A 19,584-nucleotide genomic window follows, 5' to 3' on the forward strand; every position below is an offset into this window, starting at 1 on the left:
TCTGGTTTAATGAAAGTTCTCTCCATCACTCCACTGTAATAGCATATATGATAGTACTCTTTCACCAAAGATGTTTTTACTGTACATCTTATAGAATCACATTCAAAAAGAATAAACAGGCTGAAACTGCACATACACGTGGGTACCAAAACAAACAAACAAACAAACAAACAAACAAAAAACGCCTGGAGGTTATTTTTTTCTCACAATTAGTATAAAAGAGAAATGATTTTACAATCTACTGGTATTTACTGAGAACATATTAATGTTCTCTGGCTCTTTATTATATGATGAATTATTTTTTAAAAGAAAAAATATCTAAATTTTAATTAGCTCTGTTTAGTTCTTTACCCATCTACCCCCTTCTTTTTTGGGGGGCACTGGACAAGACCAAACAAAAAAACAATAATTACGTAAACAAAACTCATCGCCTCTAAGTTAATTTCATTACCTTGAACCATGTGGACTACCAGAAACCAGAAACAATCAACAGTTTCTAAAGTTTAAAGGGGAAGGTGGGAAGAATTTAGGTTATACCGATTTATAAACTTGTTTCAACTTGTTTCACCTAATTAATGTAGAAGGAATGTGTACATTAGGGGGTAAAAAAAAAAGAAAAAAAAAACCAAACACACATTTGCACCCCTCGAATGAAATAATTTAAGGCAGCAACGTTAGTGGATACTAAAACCATTAGTAAAAAAATACAATGGAAGAATCAGAATGTTACCACTCCAAACCACAATCAATCTCAAAGCATCACTAAAGTAACTGAAAGCGGGAAAACGAGATGTTTCATGCTTCCTGCTAAGATACAACATGAAGCACAAAGAGCACCTATAAAGTATTCTTCTTAAACAAATATAAATAACAGAATCTGAAACTAATCAAGCTTTCGGAGCTAACTCCTAGTTTACATAAAAGCAGCAGTGGATGGAGAAACAAATTAGGAATGACACTATAAGGCAACAGCCAGACCAGTCTAAGACTGTGGGACTTTAAAGAACGACTAGCTTTCTACAATATGTGAAAGTGAGGGAGGAGGTAGAGGGAGGGAGAGGATAGCAGGAAATGGATTCGATCAATACTAGTTTGGTTGTACTTTGAAGTCACCTGACTAAGTATTGTTGGAATCGAGCACACACACAAAGATTTAGTTACCAATCCAGAAGGCATGACCTTACTAAAGCAATACTGGATGGCACCTGTAAAGAATGTCTGAAGAATACTTTAAAAAGCAAAACTGTAAGTGGCTCCTAATGAAGATCAAAATATCCACCAAATGTATGAAAAAAGTTACGTTAATGACCTGTAAATGTATATTTTAATATTAAGATGAATTACTTAAAAATACTTTTCCATAAATTGGCCAGTCTAAAATGTGTGAACAAAGTTGAAGGATCAGCTCATATCAAATATAAACATGCATTTTACATATACTGTACATCCTAATTTAAACAATCCTGACAACCAATTCAGAGACTTGCAAATACATAAGCACTTAAAAATTAAAATAACCTGACATTCTTATCAAATGAAGATCTTAGCAAATTAAAAAAAGAATATTCAATGCTGATGGGGGGAAAAGCAGAATAGCCAGCATCATGGACCATTCATGTTTAAATTAACATCACCTTCTAGAAAAGAATTTGCGTTAAGATTCGGTAGCCTCAACATTTTCTTTGACAGAATAATTCTAATTCTAGGAGTTTAGCCTACGGAAATAGTTTGATAGTTATGTGCAGGGTGTTTTCACATGCCATTTTTATTAATAAAAAATATGGAAGTAGACTAAATGTCCAACAAAGTTACTTTCACGAGTATGATGTATCCATACTTTAATAGCTATGCAACTATTAAAATTATCATTTTTCTGAAAAAATTCTTAGTAAAATGACAATTACGATACAACACAAAACTGCAAATACAGTGTGATTTTAATTTTGTACCAAAAAAATATATATATACCAAAACATAAAAGTGGTTATCTCTTGTAAATTATACTAAAGAGTTCATTATTTGATTTTTAAAACTTATAAACTCATCTACTTTCCAAAACTATTTTAGGATACTTAAAAAACCCAGTTATAACAAGATGCAACACTATTAAAACAGGTAAATGATGAAGCTATTTAGTAAAGGAGTATGAATTCACATATTTTCACCACAGAATGTCTTCCTTTTTCTTACCAGGCAGAGTGAAGAAACAAAAACCTATTACATTAAAATATTCAACAGAGCTGGAAGACACGAGACAATTTATTAAATAAGAACTGATCAACTTTACTCATATGCTTTTTATGCAAAAAAATGTAGTAGAACAGCTGGAAAAAAAAAATAAAGGCACAGAGTAAGATAGAAGCTAGTTATGCCAAGGCTTCAGAATGAGACATTTTATTTACTATTATTTTTTGAAAAATTTAACAAGGCCATGAGATTACAAGGAAAACAGTGATGAATTCCCTAGGAGAAGAAACCAGGTGACTTGTAACCCAGAATCCAAACACAGCTAACTATACTCAAATGGGCAAAGGCACATATCTCCTCAGTGTCCTATGTCTGATACTAGCTGAAGTTTCTTGATATTTTACCCTTTAATTATTTAATAAATTCCATGTGAATTTTTAAACTTCTCAAAAACTATATATATAATCTTGATGTTATCTTCTACTTTGTTTGGTATGTTAAGAATTAAATATTATATCTGCTAAGTCCCTAGTAGAATGCCTAGGACCTAGAAGCTATTCAATAAATGTCTTTTTACCTCTTTAATACAATTCTATTACAAAAGAATTTAATAATCTATAGTAGTAATTATAAGCAAAGGCCATGTGTCACACTCATTATTGTCTCACTCAATTTTATCTTTAAAAATAATACACTATCAATCAATATTAACTTATAAGCTGAGAAGAGGGAATAAAGGCTTAAACTATGCCCATAAAGTGATGAAATTTTGTCAGGAAAGAATGTTATCAACCAAAAAAGCGTCTATACAGTCACGATAAACAGCTATGGCTTACGTAGATATAGAACAAGCTTAGAATAAAGGGCCAATTTTGTCTGAATTAAGTCTCCAGGAGAAATTTCAAGTATCAATTGCTTCTCTTGTGCATCAGGGTGTCTCTGTTCAAAGATGCATCACATATATTACTACATATTTACAAATGGATAGCACAAATGTTATATATCCGCCATAAATTTCAGGAATTACTTTGTTAAAATGCTTTTTTTGTTGTTGATGGACAGAAAGTAAATTGTAAGGACTAGTTTGACACTCATCAATCTTGAGTTCCATAGAGACAAAACTAATTTAAAGGTAATGTGAAAATAATCTAATAAAAACTAATTTAAAGATAATCTTTATAAATATCAGAAATAAAGAATTTCCCATATACATCAAATAAGAAAAACTGTAAATTATCTTATGTTATAAATCACCCATTTTACTTACAAAATAACATTTTCCCTTGTTTTTCTCATCTTGACCATATCAACTATTAGTCACAAATTTTTGCACTTTTTTTGTTAAATGAATCAAATCCATTGTAGTACAAGGCGAAATACAAATGATTAAGACGAATAGCAAAATTTTATAAAAAATTCTCTCCAGGTTAAAATTTTTTTTTTTTAAAGAGAGGCTAAGATACACTTTACTCCCATTATACGTTTTATCTGTTAACACTTCACTGTTTCTATGTAGCACTAAATTAAAACAGGTTAGCCCTAAAGAATATGCACAAGAGACCTAGACCTAGACTTCAACTTAGACAGTGTGACATCAAGTTTAAAGTGTAAATGTTTTATTAAGAACTTAACAGTATTTCTTCATTACAGCTTTTGTTCTTTTACTTGGGAGAGTGGGAGAGAAGGTAAGCATGGTGAAAGACACATAAATATAACATATGAAGGACACTTTAAATTTTTACCAATTGTACTCCTATGCCTTCTCACCTGAGAAAAATAAAATGTAACACAATTTTTTAATTTCCAAAATCGTGGACTCATTATACTTACTGAGTTTCATAGGCACTTTCTCATTTGGCAAAATAGGAGAAAAGTGGTATAGATGATAAAAATCATACCTAAGAGGGATGTCTCCTTGGCAAATGCTGCAGCAATAGCTGGGTCCAATGCAGGCTGTCCATCCCCAGATGGAAGGTCAGGTCGAGTATAATCCCTACTTTTATCGTTGTTGTATTTTACATTCAAATTCACAAGTTTGGAAAAATCAATCCTTAGGGTACAGCAAGCATTATAAATATTCTGACCGTCTAGGGCCTATAAAAGTAAATAAAGCAATGTTAAGAAGTAAAACTTTGCAAAAGATATAACGTTGACATTAAACTCAACAATGAAAACCTGCACATAACAGCTACCAGGAAAGGGATCAAAATATGTTACGCATCACTCTTTGCTATTCCAGCTGTACATGTATTAATTTTCACAAATAATATCTTCTTGAAATAGAAAGTGCTACTTAAACCTAAAATACAACCAGTTAAGCACATGTACGAATACTATTAGTTTTTAAAATCTGCAAATAATTTAAAAAATTAACAAGGGTCACAAGTATAGTGAGTCTTTCCAAAGTAGTACCATATTAGCCTGCATGATACTTTTAATTTTATTATACATATATTTTTTTGCTAGGTGGCAATACTCTTAAGAATTGGCATAGTTTTATAATTCGTTTGATCCCACATTGGATAAGGGGTCTTGAGCCAAAATGCATAACAGTAATTCCCACAAAATGAGCAAAATCTATTATCTTCCTTAACGTGAGGTGTTCAACCTGAATAAGAATAACTCATTGAATTAGCAAATTCAACAACGTTCAAGGAAAGTTCTGGAGTAGAAGAGCACCAGGTCTAGAGTTGAAAGCCTAAGCTCAATTTGGTCATCTTGAGCAAGTAAGTTACTTAAACTGAATCTCAGTCTTTCTTACTCTGAAAACCAGAAATGATAATGACTGCTATGCTTTCCTCCTCATGGGGTTATTATGAGGATTAAATAAAAGATCATAAATATGAAAGTACATAATAAATGGCAAATGACTACGCTGCTGTTATGATTATGTGATTTTCTGCTCCTATATAGTCACCATTTCTACTCCAGCTATATGTAAGCCTGGAACAAACTAGAGAGCAGTAAAATATACTGTCAGTTTTTCATTAGAATAAACTTTTACTGTATAAAATGACAATTCAGAAATGAGGAATATATTTAGATCTATAAATCACTGAAAATTAAACAACAGTTCTTCTAACAAGAGATAAATTTATCGAGGCTGATGTTTACATAGACCAAGATCCATTAGGCATGTAAATTTTAATAGTAAACCAAAATTTTTTTCACATGCTTGATGTTTCAAAGAGTTTTTTTATTCCCTCGGTATGACTTTAATTGCCATGTGGTTGGCTAAGTAATGAAACAGGCTTAAAAACAAGAGTGTCCTATTATGGAAAGAGTAAACCTACATAGCTATTTAAGTACACAGTGCTTGTAATTCATTCAAATAGTCACGCTCTCTGGAGAAAAAAAGTATTTTTCCTTAGTATACAAAATTAAGTTTATGTGAACATATTTACCAAACTAAAACTAATCTAAAAAATAATTCAATACAACTTCACCCATTTCAACACAATACTGGCGAAAACTCAAAGGGACTACAAACGCATTGGGATCTGAATTGCATTTGAGTTAGGCAAGGTAACTGTCACCAGATGAGAGTGGAAGCCCAAGTATCAACACTGTCAGCCAGAATATAAACATTAATTCAATGTTCTGCTGTAAAGGCAAACAAAGCATTGAAAATAGGTATTCATTTACTCATACAGCATTCCTACAGGGGAAATGAAAGCCAAGTAATAGATTCTGTATCTCTATACTCAGTATGTGAATATCAAGAGATGAGTAGCAAAATTCACTCTTAGGTGACTATTTCAATAATATTGAAGGAAAATTCTGATATCTTGTTAAGAAAATACCTGGCTTTAGGTCATAGTTATCTAGGTTGATGCAAAAAGTGAAGTACTAATACAAAATTGCTGACTTCACAGTAAGCAAAGTTTATTTGGGGCTGAGTTATTTCCAAGTAATATCGAGGCTATTAAATACCTACAATAAATATGCTAATTGTTAGAAAGCTCTCTAGAAACCTTGACATTTTCTTTTAAACTTAAAAAAACAAAACAAAAAAACACCTCCTTTATGCTGGTGGAAGATATACAAGTATACCTGAAGTTCATAAGCTAGAAAAATCAGCAAAAAATATGGAAATTAAAACTGCGTGTTAGCAACAAAGGAGAGGAACAAGAACTGAGGCACGCAAACGGAAACTCAGGCATTTTCAACAACTGGCTGCAGTAAAGCGAACACAAATAAGGAAGGCGAAAAAAATCTAATTAAAACATACATGCAAGCTCACTTCGAGCTCATGTATTTCCAAAGTTCCAAGAGATAATAGGAGCACAAAAATCGGTCTTGTGGTCCAGCAATCAGGATTGCAGTGATCTTATTGGAGTAAAGATTTCTGAATGTGAAACCTCAAGCCAATATGCAGAAATATCGCAAATGTGTTTACTCGCAGGGAAAGTTGATAGTTAACAAAAACAATTAGCAAAAACATTTTCATACTAAATATAGGAGTTATGGCTAAAACATGATAAAACTAAGGAAAGATGTTAGACACAGAATACATAAACAGCACAATGAAACACTGCATGTGAATTAAAAATAGGAAAAGTCACAATAAACCTATTTCCAATTTATCTACTTCTCTTTTGAGAAGGTTGCTGGGAATCATAGATTTAGTAGATGCTCAGGGAAATTTTAAGCTCCAAATTCTTTAAACATCTATCTTCAGATAGTCATGAAAAATTATCAAAATTAGTATATAAAATGTTTCATTATACTAATACTTCAGACCAATCATTTACCAATATAAAACCACCCCCAAACTAGTAGATCCCGCCAGATTTTTCTAAAACATCCTGAAATCATCAGTTTCATCATAAATCCTCCAATCATATGAATGTGCATTACACTGATTGTAAACACTAAAAAGACAAGAAGAATTAGGCAGGTGTCAATGTAAATCGAATCTTTAAGAAAACAGGAAAGGATAATTTCATTAGGTCTCTCAAAGACTCCACAAAAAGCAAAGAGTACCAGAGTAAAAAGGAGAGAATGACAAGATCTTACTGCTGCAAATATTGTACCTCTTGTTTATTTTTACTGTTAGTAACTAATGAAATACAAGCTCCTAGAAGGAATCGCTCATGAGAAACAATCCATTTGTATGCTAAAATAAAATGATCGTATTAAAGGACTTCCAAAAGACACTGTCACTATCTAGTGTCAGCTATTGATATTCCTAATAAAAATAGATAATGCTACTGAAAAGCTGATTCCAACACAAACAAAAAGAGCTATTTTTTACTCGTGTGTGTGTGTGTGTGTGTGCGCGCGCGCGCGCATGTTACAATAGTAAGGCACAGCTTTGCTCAATATACTGCTTGCTAATACACAAGATTTTCAAAAAAGGCATTAAGGTATTTTCTTTAATAAATGCAAGGATCATTTAAAACATTTACTTCTTATTTGATAATTATGGTTGTTACTACGACTTGTGATCATCATCCTAAATGTCAACCCTCAATATATACATTAACTTTTGTTGTTGACTAAAGAGTTTTATTAAAAACTGCACTGCAACATATACCAGCCTCAGGACAAATTCAGGAAATTGTTGTACTTTCCCCTCCAACCCTCACTAAAAAATCAGTTAATCTGTTTTTTTGTGAGTTGCTAGGGGGGAAATTTCCTAAAAGTAACTGCCAAAGACCATAACTAATATATGGAAAGAGTTTGGTTGGCTCTGTCACTCAAGCTGCATTTACTATCAGTGGTTCCCACAGCTTTCAAAAACAAAACAAAACAAAAACTAAACACCTCAACCATCAACCAACCAAAAAAACCCACAATATTGGGCTCCCAACCACAAAGATTATAATTTGTTAGTTCAGGACAGCTTAAGAGTCCTTTTTTAAAAGAAGCAATTTATATGACAGGAACATAGGTAGGCTCTGGACCATACTTTTTAGAACACTATAAATTCTCTTCCCCTAAACCTGAAGTTACACTTTGCCTGCTAAATGAATTCTCAGTGCTTAAGAGATTTTTTCATCTCTCAATTCACTTCAAAAATTATCACTAGAAGTAGAGAGGTAGGCTTGAGAGTCTCATCCCAAATTCTTACTACTTGCCTATAATTTTATATGACCTCCATTGCCTTAACAAGCATAAATACTTAGCAACTAAATTACAAAGTTTAGAACTAACTCACTTTATAATATACTGAGAGATACATGGATGGCTGAAAGGCAGGAAAAAATCTGAAGCACATCAGGTGCTGGGAAAGTTGTGACCTGGGATGAAAATGTCCCAATACCTACAATATGCTACACATTGTGCTAAGTTCTAGGAACATAGCAAAGAACAAAGCAGACGCCGTCCAACGGAAAATACAGACATTTAACAAGTAATTATCAATTGATGTATGATGGTGAGAACTAAGAAAGGGAGATTTAATCTAAATGAAAGGTTACAGAACATTACTCTGAGAAGAGACTTCTAAATTGATACTTGAAACAGGAAGATAAGGCGCTGAAAACAGTATTAGCAAATGGAATAAATAGCAAGTTGTAAGCCTAAGAGATCAGAGACAATACAACATAAGCAAGCTATTTAAAGAAGTCTGATAGAGTGAAAGAGGTGGGATATAAGACAGGAGAGGCAAGCTGAGGATTGATTTAGAGTTTACAGCCATGAAAAGGACTGAGGACTTCAGACAAAGGACAAAAGTCAGTCACTGAAGAGCACCAAGAATGGAAGTAATGTGACTTTGGCATCATTCTTAGTAGTCTGGAAAGAAGTCAAAGCGGTGAGTTCAGTCAGAAAGCCAATGAAGTAGTAAGTTTTAAGAGATGATGATGGCATACATTAGTACCATTCACACCATGGTTCATGGGGTAATAGCTCGGGTTACTCTGCATGAAGATAAGAAGTTTGCATCAGAATTTATACCAATATAGAACACTAAACATACTGTAGCTAGCCGTATGCTGATTTGTATTTTGGCACAAGCACTTTGCAGCACCAGAGCCCAGCACTTTAAACAACACTGGCTTAATCTAGGGAAGGCTGCATGAGAGTTGAAGACAAAAGGATAGATTCAACAGAAATTTAGGATCTAGAATCAATAAAATTTGGTGATAGACTGAAAGGAAAAGAAATAAAGAAAGACTCCATGTTTCTAACCTGTTTCTTAGGTTTTATCTTGAGTTTCATTTACACAGGGAACACCAGGAGTTGAGCAGGAATTTTTTTTGGAAGGGTGGGGTGGGATGACGGGGAAATGACAGGAGATAAATTGAACACGCTAAGTTTGAAAGTGTCCCATAGTCCAATGGGTGCCTAGTTTGGGTTTCTCAGGAGAGGTATGAGAGAAAGTGATGTGAGCACTGTCAGAGTAACAAAGGTGTATGAGAGCTGTGGGAAAAGGCAAGATCGATCCCTAGGCAGCGGGAGGGATCTGACAAGGAAGAAACAGAGAAGTGTGTGTGTGTGGGGGTGGGGGGGGGCGGGGAATAGAGACAGAGAGAGAGAGACACAGAGACAGAGACAGAGACAGAGACAGAGAGAGAGGTTCACAGTGTCGAATGCTACCCAGACGTTAGGTAAGAGGAGGACTCAATGCTGGTGAGGTTTAGCTAGCTACTCTACAGTTCACTGGTGACACCAGGTAGAACAATTTGGGTAAATGGGGACTGAAACCAAATTACAGTAGGTAGAGAAATAACAAGAGGATCAGAAGTATAAAAAGCGAACGAAGAAAGCTTATTTAAAAAGTCTGATTATAAATGAAAAGGGAGAACTGAGGGGTGATAGATAGAGCGAGAGAGATTGACTTAAGAGTAAATTCATTTAAAATGACAGTGGCCTAAGGAAACATTGGTGAGAAGTAGCCAACACAGAGAAAATTATAAAAAAGGGGATGATGGATAGTGCAGGAGAGGATGGGATCCATTTACTAGTCTTCAATAGAAATATCTATGCCTTTTATTAAAAGAAAAGGTATGGGTATAGTGATTTTGTGAGTAAAAGTGATGGAGTTTCCATCTGATAGTTTGGTGTGTTTTTTTTGAGAAGCAGTAAGCAAGGTCAAAAGAGGAGTGAGGAGAGACATGGTTGAAGGAGAAATTACTGTCTGATATAGTCATCATGAAAAATGGGAGAACACTCTGACTGAAGAAATGTAGGAAGATTTTTTAAGCAGAGTAATGGGCCTATTTTGTAACTGATATTGATGAAGTTAAACTGGTTAGTTGATATGATATTCTCTGGGTATACTCAAGAGTCCAGACACAGGCATAAAGAAAGATGGCTGAATCATCAAAAGTATGTATTTTAACAAGGAGTCTGAATTACAAGGTAATGGGTCAAGCAAGTTTAGAAAACTCTGTTTTCCTCCCTTAACTACTCTCTTAAAATGACAACTGCAGATCTTTGTAGAGAAAACTTGACTGTTTATAATAATCACAAACACCTACAGTTTGATGCTTATTAACAGTGCACAGAAGACTGGGTAAATGAAAACCTCAAATCCTTCTAACATGATTGAGGTATAATTGTTTATCATGAGATTAAATGTAACTATAGATTACTCCAGAAAAGATACACATAGAAACAACTTTCCCCATTGAATATTAGCGCAAATGAAAAATAATTCCTAACAAATTCCATTTCTTTGGTCCTTTAGCAAATACTATCCCTCTCAATCAGAAGGGAATGGCAAAGAAAATATTCTACATTAAGAAAAATGCACTATATTTAAATATGTTTGAGGTTGTAAAAAATGCCATAGAAATCATGGCTTTTAGATTGTCTGCTGATCAAACCTCATATGCTGATTTTGCTAACTCTTTATATATAAAATATTTCCAAAGTTGAAGAATTGGAGAATGTTAAGAAAATTATTTTTGGAGAAAAAAATTATAATTGTTAATTTATGCCTGAAAAGGAAAATACAGTAAGATTAGATAGTGTAACTTGGGAACGAGAAAAAAGAAGACTGAGAAAATTTCTACCTTGTAGATAATGTACATTATGAAAAGTAATTTACCTCTTTAAATTTTAGCATCCCCTTATGACATAGGGAAAATTCCTATTCTGTTTACAACACAGAGTAATAGAAAAAAATGAGATAATAACACCTGGCAAACCACTCCAGTTATGCTATTACTAGTATAGTTTTTCTGCTACCTGAAGCTGTTTTTGCTCCCCAAATGTGATTCTGAGGATGGACATGGAGTGAAGCAATAATCAAAAATGGTCTGGGTTCCATACACGGCTAGCTTAATTTGGAGGAAGCACTGAAGTATTACAGACCATAATAATTAGTCAAAGAGTAAAAGGTAGAAAAAGAGGTAAGCCCAAAAAACAGTGCTTTAATGGTTTAACAACAGAATAATAACGACATAATATGGCATAAAAAGTTAAAGAGGCAGAGCAAAGGTAAGTTTAAATATGATACATAAACAGAAGATTAAAACATTGAGAAGCAAAAATGTGGTATGGTAGCCATGACAGGGAACGACTTCTTTTAATAATTTCTTACTCTCCATATGTAACAACAACAAAAATGTAAATAATGTGAAAAGTGGAATAGAAACCCATTCGGAAAACTTATCTTTTAAAAAAACCTTTAAAAAGACAGCTAAATTAATTACTTTGAAATTTCCACTGAAAACTCCCATATGCATACAGTTGTGCATGCACAATACAATCCTGCCATATCCTCAACGGTACAAAATCTAAACCAAATAAAAATGTAAAATAATAAAAGCCTATATTATAAATAACTGCAGATATGATTATCTTTAAAAATGAACATTTTTTTAATCACAAATACTAAACTTTTCTAATGTTATCTTAGTGACACCAATCTGTGTCATCTAAATGGTATTGCTAAGTTACATCAGTATGAATAACATTAGCTGTGTGTATCCACCTATGAAAAATATCACTATGTCAAAAAAATAATATCTAGACTTACAAGTTTTGCTTGTTGAGCATTTACTGGATCACCATACTGGAGGAGAGCTTGAAACTGGTTATTTTTTGTAAAGGTGATTATCTTCAATACAGCACCAAATTTAGAGAATATCTGTTAAAAAATTAAAATCAAAATGTTATTTATCTACTATACTGTTGTTTCTTCAATTTTTAGGTTAACATGCAGATGAAATTAAACTTACTTGGTGAAGAACATCAAGTGTTACAGGGTAGTACATATTGTCAATAATTATTCTTAGCACTGGACTCTGGGCTGGAGTCACTGCACTCTCACTAACTGTGGTACCACTAAGAGGAGTATTTGCTGTCTGGACAGCTGTCACAGCTTGAAGGACTGCTTGAGCACGCTGAAAATTGAAAGATAAAAGCACTTTAGAAATACATCAAGTATTTTCACTTATTGTTTGCTACATGTTACACTGTTAGCTCATTTCTTTTCTAAAACACCTACGTTAAATAAAATTTAACATTCACTCAACTGCTTTTGAGCATCTGCCAGGCACTGTCTGTTTGTAATTCAAATATTTTAGTGTTTACTGCAAAACGATTATCTAGGGTTTGGGACCAATGCCGAACAAGTGCAAACAGGCAATGTTATTTATTTTCAAAGGAACAAAATGTACCTACATTTTCTGATTATATGGACTTGCCATATAATCAAATAAACTTTTATAAAATAAAATTTCTATCTAACATTACTGTATATAAAAAGGGCACATGGTAAACCTCAAGGAAATTATTCTACTATCCAAAAGAATCCCCATAAAGCTTATTATTTCTAATACAATCTTACAAGAATATTCAGAATATAAATTAAGTCTTTTTTCTTACTGGTGTAACTTCTGACACCCAAAATTTTAGAACAGAAACTGACATACACTAATGTACAAAGCCATTACATTTTCAGAAATAGTTTAAGAAAAAATATAGAGGGTATTTCCCATACAGGTTTATAGATCTAATACACACTTGTAAAATGCACTATTATTTTATGTATGACTAATAAGATACTGCTAATTAAATCCTAACAAACTACTATAACACACATTTTGATTGTAGATTTTAAAATGTGTATACATTTAGAATTGAATACAGTATTTTTAGGAAATCTGTCAATGAAATCATGTTAAATGCTCTGAAAACACTGCCTTTATTATTATTATGCTTTTCTTATTATTGGTCTGACAGGTTCATAAATAAGAAAATAATTTCTTTCTAACTTATCCAGGGTCAAAAAATCTATATAAAAGGAAATAATCGTTAAACAATTATAAATAACTCTGCACTGCTTTATAATTTTTAAAAACTGTACTGGTAGATGAATAGGAATACAAATAGATCACAGTGATGAATGAAAAGGAAGAATACAGAAGAATTAGGACACATATGAGAATAAACAAGAATGGTCAATGCTCACTTCAGCGGCACATGTCCTAAAACTGTACCAAAAGATTAGTGTGGCCCCGACTCAAAGATGACACAAAAATTTGTGAAGTGTTACATTTTTTTGGAGGTGTTAGCTAACATTGTGCTGGTAATCACTGTGCAATATATATCAAATCAACAGGTATACCTTAAACTTAACAATGTTACATGTCAATTATACCTCAATAATCTGAGGGGAAAAAATGGTCATTTCACTGAAATACTATATAATAAAGGATCATGTATGTCTTGGGACTCAAAGAGACCACATGCTCATGTAGGCAAACTTCATATTTAAATGCTATGCTAACTAAATAATAACATGACCTATAAATTTGTTATCTAAAGTGACTCATTAATTCAAATTCAACATTTTACAACATATTTAATAAAGACATTTACATTATATGGAGAATATAGTTATAAAGAAAAAAGAGGGATAAAAAGATTTCTAGAGCAATGTTAATTTAAATGTTTGAATATACAGTAGATCCTAACCTAACTTCGTCAATAGGTTCTGCAACTTCAAGCAAAATGACATAAAGAAACCAATTTTATCACGAAGTGTTAAATTCCTATAGCATCTCCTTTTCACAATGATGTTATTTAAGACTTGCCGTATCTAACCCAATACATATTGAAATAAGCTTTAAAGTAGCTTACCGCATTACTTTTTCATTCATGAACATGTCCTTTCACACACTATATGAAATTACAATAAGCAAGAATAATCACAACTAAGAAAAACATTAATATCTGCCACATCAAATAATAAATTTTTTTTTTAAAATGGGAATCACATGATCATGGTATATTATCCAAAAAGTTAAAAGTTTCCTCTGCAACCCTGCCACTTTGTCTGCTTTCCGTTACCCACCCTTCACCAGTATTACCCTTGGGTATCCTTCCAGAAATACCATCTACCATTACATATAAGCCAGCATACGTGCATAATATCCGTTCCATACAAGCATGTAAGTATATACTTACTCCATACATTTTTTTCAATAAACATTTTTATGACACACATCCATATTTTGCAGGTACCAGTAGCTTGTTCATTCTTTTTTACAGGCAGTATTCCACCTAATGGATATACGACAACATATTCTACTGCTGCTGAACATCTGCATAGTGTCCAGCTTTGGACTATTACACAGTGTGCCATGAACTTTCTCATACATATCTTTTGATGCACATGTGTTTCCTTAGGTATATAACTAGGTGCAGACTAAGCCAAAGAATAAATATGCTCTGCTTCAGTAAATATTTCAAGTTTATAAAAATGATTCTACCAGTTTCTGTTCCTATCACTTATAAATGAGAGTTCAAGCTTCTCTACCAACACTTGGTATTAACTGTCTTAATTTTAGCCAGTCTAGCAGTACATGGTCGTTAACTCCTTGTGATTCTGTATTAAAGGTTCTTAATTCAAACCTAATCCACTCTTTGTGGATCAAAGGATGGCTTTCTAGAGGAAACTAGCTAAGGGGAGACCTGAAGATAGATGTCTAATAACTGGCGACGTACAACATGGGGTGGGGAGTAGGTGGGAAGACAGCACAAAAGCTAGCTAGCAAGGCCAAAATACTCCAGGCAAAAGTGACAGCACAGAGACGCAATGGCCTCAAAAAGCCATTGTGAGAAAGAGAAAGCATGCCAGGTTAGAGGATCTACATTTACTTTTAGGATAGAAGCACAGGTATATAGGGTGAAAGGAATCATAAAAACAAAATACAGAAACAGTAGCCATCTCTGAAAGGGACTTTATCCTGATAGGCACTTAGATCTGTGAATTTTAGAAAGAAAGAATTCAAAAGGAAAATTAAATAATCTGGAGTATAGTGAAATATTTTAAAAACGGTATTAAGTATCCATAAAGAACTATGAAGTCATAAAACTAATGCAAAAAGGATGACCAAAGATTAAAGGGCTTTTGAAAGTTAAAAATATGGCTGCAAAAAATATTTTAACAGAAGAAATTCTGCACTATAACCGTGTTTCTGAAAAACATCCAGACTGGAATAAGCACCTTATTCCCTAGCCACTTTGAAGTTTATTAATTAAATGTCACTTCTTGATGGGGTTTTCTCTAGTTATCCTATTTAAAATGAAAAATCTCCCTCCCTTATATACATCTATTTATTGCTGCCTTAGCTTTATTCTTTACATGTTCCTGTCATTTGAATCTTTTAAAATAAAAATGTATTCACAAATTACTGAAAATACTAATATATAAAATAAAATTGGGACATCAAGTGCCATTTTAAATTCTAAATAAAAAGATTACAGAATAGATCAATTTTGTGATGCATTTTCTTATGATAAATTCTTATAAGTACAACTTCTGGTTCAAAAGGAATCCAAATTATTACCAAATTTAAAAAAAACAGCTAAATTTTAGCCTTATCTTTTATACAAAAAATTTATATGCTTATTTTTAGAAAAACTATTAAAGTGATCTTAAATTACCTTTTATAAATGTTAAAATCTATGAAAAATTATTTTTCATTAAATTTTCAGTAAGACAACAAGCCAGAGACAATTTAGATTTTACTGAAACAGAAAAATATACTAAGCTACAAAAATATATTAAACTACATTAAAACTATAGTTTTTAAGTCATTACTACAGCCTATGCACTTAGGTCTAAAACCAGTCATATATATATTTTTAAATATAATAATTTAAAATAGTAACTTCTACATCACATTTTTAAAAGATCAATACATTCATATATTCTTAATTCTTATATTTTCCCCCAGGAAAACCACGAACACATCTTAAATAGGAATTTTTCCGTAAGAAATTAGGACCTGTTAAAGTCAAGTAACCGAAGGTAGTGAACTTCATACCTTCAAGTCCTAGCAAGAGATCTGTACACAAAAGAGTTTATGCTAACAAGTCCTACTTCATAAACAGTTTTAATACAACAACTTAACTAGCAACAAGAAAAAGAACATTTTGACCAGAACCTTAAAAGCATCAATAAAATATTTAACTAATTCATCCAGTACTAATTTAAAATATGAAAGAGACCACACAGAATTATTGTAAATTAATGTAATATTTAACATGTAGGGTAACACTGCCAAAAAGATGTCTTAATGATAATAGGAGAATGCCCACAGAAACATCTTCAGATGGTTAAAATTTTTATTTCCTGTTAATATATTTATGAGATTCTTAATATGTTCTAGGCTATTTCATTTATATACCTACACATACTTACTTGGTTTAATGTATTATCTGTTTTTAGTTCTTTGTGATTGGAGTACTGGATATAAATCGGTTGGTTACGAAGATGAGGTGTCACAGCAGAATAGTAATTAACCATAGTAATAGCTGCTTCTTCCGTTGCTAGTTCCAAAAATGCCTAAAAATTTAAATAGCAAAAGTTGTAACACTACAAATTAAATTCGAATAAACTTTAACATCTGTGTAATCTATTCGGCTAATTAGAAAAATCAGTATCTACATGTAATCTTTTAAGTTAGATATAGATGCTCTAATAAGAACTAGAAATCCTTTTTGAAGGTTAGGTATACAATTAAAGTTAACCTCAGTAAAAAGCTCTTTGAGTACATGGTGCTTCTACTTCCTATATCTGATTTTCCATACACCACAAAAGTACTTCCCCCAACAAAAGCTAGAGAAAATTAAATCTAAACAATTCCTAGCATCAGAATTTTACCACTCCTAACCTAGAGAATATCAGAAATGTCATTTTTGAAGCAGTATAATAGACAAAGAAAAAAGTTAAAAATTAAATGTCAGATTATTACTTACATTACCTATACTTAAGAGACTGTTAAATTTCCTAAGTTCTTCTAAATGGTACTATAACTCGATAACTTACTAGTCTAATTAAACAAGTCATATTTTACTCAGAGTTTCCCTCAAGTTTACATACATGAATAGCAAGCCAATGCATTCAAAAATCCCCTTAGGTGTGCAGAAGAGTAGTACTCTGGCTTCTGGATACATTACCATAAAAGTCTTGCTAGCTAGTTCTCACTACTCCAGAAATATCAAAAATTACAGGGCGCTCTCCATGCAACCTCTCATACCTAAGGAAGATTTGTTCGTGCACAGGCACTTGAACTTATCAGAAAGAGGCTGAATTTTCTATTTTGTGGTATCTTATTAACAAAATCACTGGGTCTGTTAATTTAAAAAAATGTGATTTTTAATATACCTGAGCCTTACTGCTACACGTACATTATTCAATGAAGAATATCTAGGATTAATAACTATTTTAATGCTATCAGATAAATATTTCCATGGAATTCGCTTAAAGAACAAGATGCTACTAGTGCTCCTACTGATTTCAGATATTACAAAGAGCAGACCCACAATAAAATACTGCACTTCATTTGTATTTTCCACAACCTCATTATGATTGTTCGGTCCTAAAGTAAATTCAAAAGGCAAAATTTGAAAACTTGTGAGTTATTTATTTTAGCTTCCTAGCATTAGTTGACCACACAACAACTACCAGGAAAAATCAAAGTAAGTCTTCTTTTCTAAAAGAACTATATTTTATACTTTTATTAGGAGACAGCTAATTCACACCTGCTGAATAGTCTGCGGCTTAACATTCTGTAAATCCTGAAAGAAGTATACCTGATTTTTTCCTTTCAGCATAAGGATGTTGGTCACCTTTCCAAAAGGTAAGCCTAAAGCAATAACTTCAGTTTCTGTCACTTCGCCAGGTAATTTTCGAATATGAAGTACACGAGAAGGAGCACCATCCATTTTATCTTCTCCTTTAAATTTTTTACTATCATTACCATTGGCTGAAAGACATTAAAAATAAGTCTTTAATTTTCCTTATCTGTATTAAAAAACATAAAACAATGTTTATGAAAGAACTTAAAAAACACAGCTGAGAATCTCTGAATAATTCCTAAAAATTCAAAAACTGAAGTTTTAAAGGAATGGAGAAAATCCTATCCATCAAATATTATTAAATGAAATTATCATTTAAGATGACCACTGAGTAAATGTGTTTCTGAACAGTATAAGAGTAATAATAGAGCAGAAACATTAAAATGTAATTTCATGCAGAAAATTTGTCCAATGGCTAAGAATTATTATCTTGCAATTTAATAATCTTATCACAGCCTAACAGAAATATTTTTAAAATGTGAAATATATGACTTAGCAAAAAATTATGGAGATTATAATTTTATCTGAGAAATTACAAATTGTTCAATTTGGGAAGTATCATACTCAAAAGTAGGATCAAAGAAGGCATTGCTGTAAAAATTATAATCAATTCACATTATGCTTACCTACAATGTGCCTCTTCCAATCTGATATTACCACCTGCTCTACCTAAATGTTTTATCGCCATCAACATCTATATACTATAAATTACTCATGGACTTGATTACCTTATTCTGTTACACTTTGAGCTTCAAAGTAAACTGATACATTTAAATCATCAAATTAGTTTACATTTAAATCATCAGTTACCTGCCTTTATTCCAGTTTCACCAAAAATAAGAATCTTACTAAAGATGTAATAAAATAGGTAATGTTTTAAGTAGAATTGTTTGAAGAACTTGAAGTCTATCCACTATTCAGTATCAGTGGTCTTTTAACTTCTAAGGACTTAAGGATATTTCTGAGACTAAAATGAAGGATTTTTATACATAAAAAATATACATGTATACTCAATTTTGTGTATTTTAGGTCCTTTATGGTACTCCTCAAAACATTCAACACTATGTAAACATATCTATAAATAATATATATATTAAATAATATCTATAAAACTATAAGATCATCTTGATCTCTAAGTGTCTTCAAAAATCATTCACACATTGATAATATACACAGTTAATGAGTCTCAAATGTGTCTGGCACTGTTGTTTTAGGCTCTCAGGTACAGCAGTGAACGAGATCAGTAAGATCTCTGATGCTCTCCTACAGTCTAATAGGAGAGGCAGGATAACTAGCACATGAACCAGATAACTTTTTATAGTGATTAAGTGCTGTGAAGAAAGTACA

At 32.3% G+C, this 19,584-nt stretch overlaps 1 protein-coding gene and 1 pseudogene across 5 annotated transcripts in view; one reads left to right on the top strand and one right to left on the bottom strand.

Annotated features, from left to right (window-relative positions):
• Positions 1 to 19,584, bottom strand: part of PTBP2 (polypyrimidine tract binding protein 2) — a 73,123-nt gene that overhangs the window by 15,268 nt on the left and 38,271 nt on the right. For all 5 annotated transcript variants that reach the window (XM_036235161.1, XM_036235159.1, XM_036235158.1 and 2 more), the window contains exons 4-8: positions 18,193 to 18,365; positions 16,799 to 16,942; positions 12,324 to 12,488; positions 12,122 to 12,232; positions 4,086 to 4,281 (exon numbers count right to left, since the gene is read on the bottom strand). In XM_036235161.1, the coding sequence (XP_036091054.1) occupies positions 4,086 to 4,281; positions 12,122 to 12,232; positions 12,324 to 12,488; positions 16,799 to 16,942; positions 18,193 to 18,365 (789 nt within the window). The remainder of the gene's footprint in view (positions 1 to 4,085; positions 4,282 to 12,121; positions 12,233 to 12,323; positions 12,489 to 16,798; positions 16,943 to 18,192; positions 18,366 to 19,584) is intronic.
• LOC118613221 lies at positions 13,551 to 13,650 on the top strand (annotated as a pseudogene).

This window comes from Rousettus aegyptiacus, unplaced genomic scaffold (assembly GCF_014176215.1).
Source record: "Rousettus aegyptiacus isolate mRouAeg1 unplaced genomic scaffold, mRouAeg1.p scaffold_m13_p_17, whole genome shotgun sequence".
NCBI classification, from domain to species: domain Eukaryota; kingdom Metazoa; phylum Chordata; class Mammalia; order Chiroptera; family Pteropodidae; genus Rousettus; species Rousettus aegyptiacus.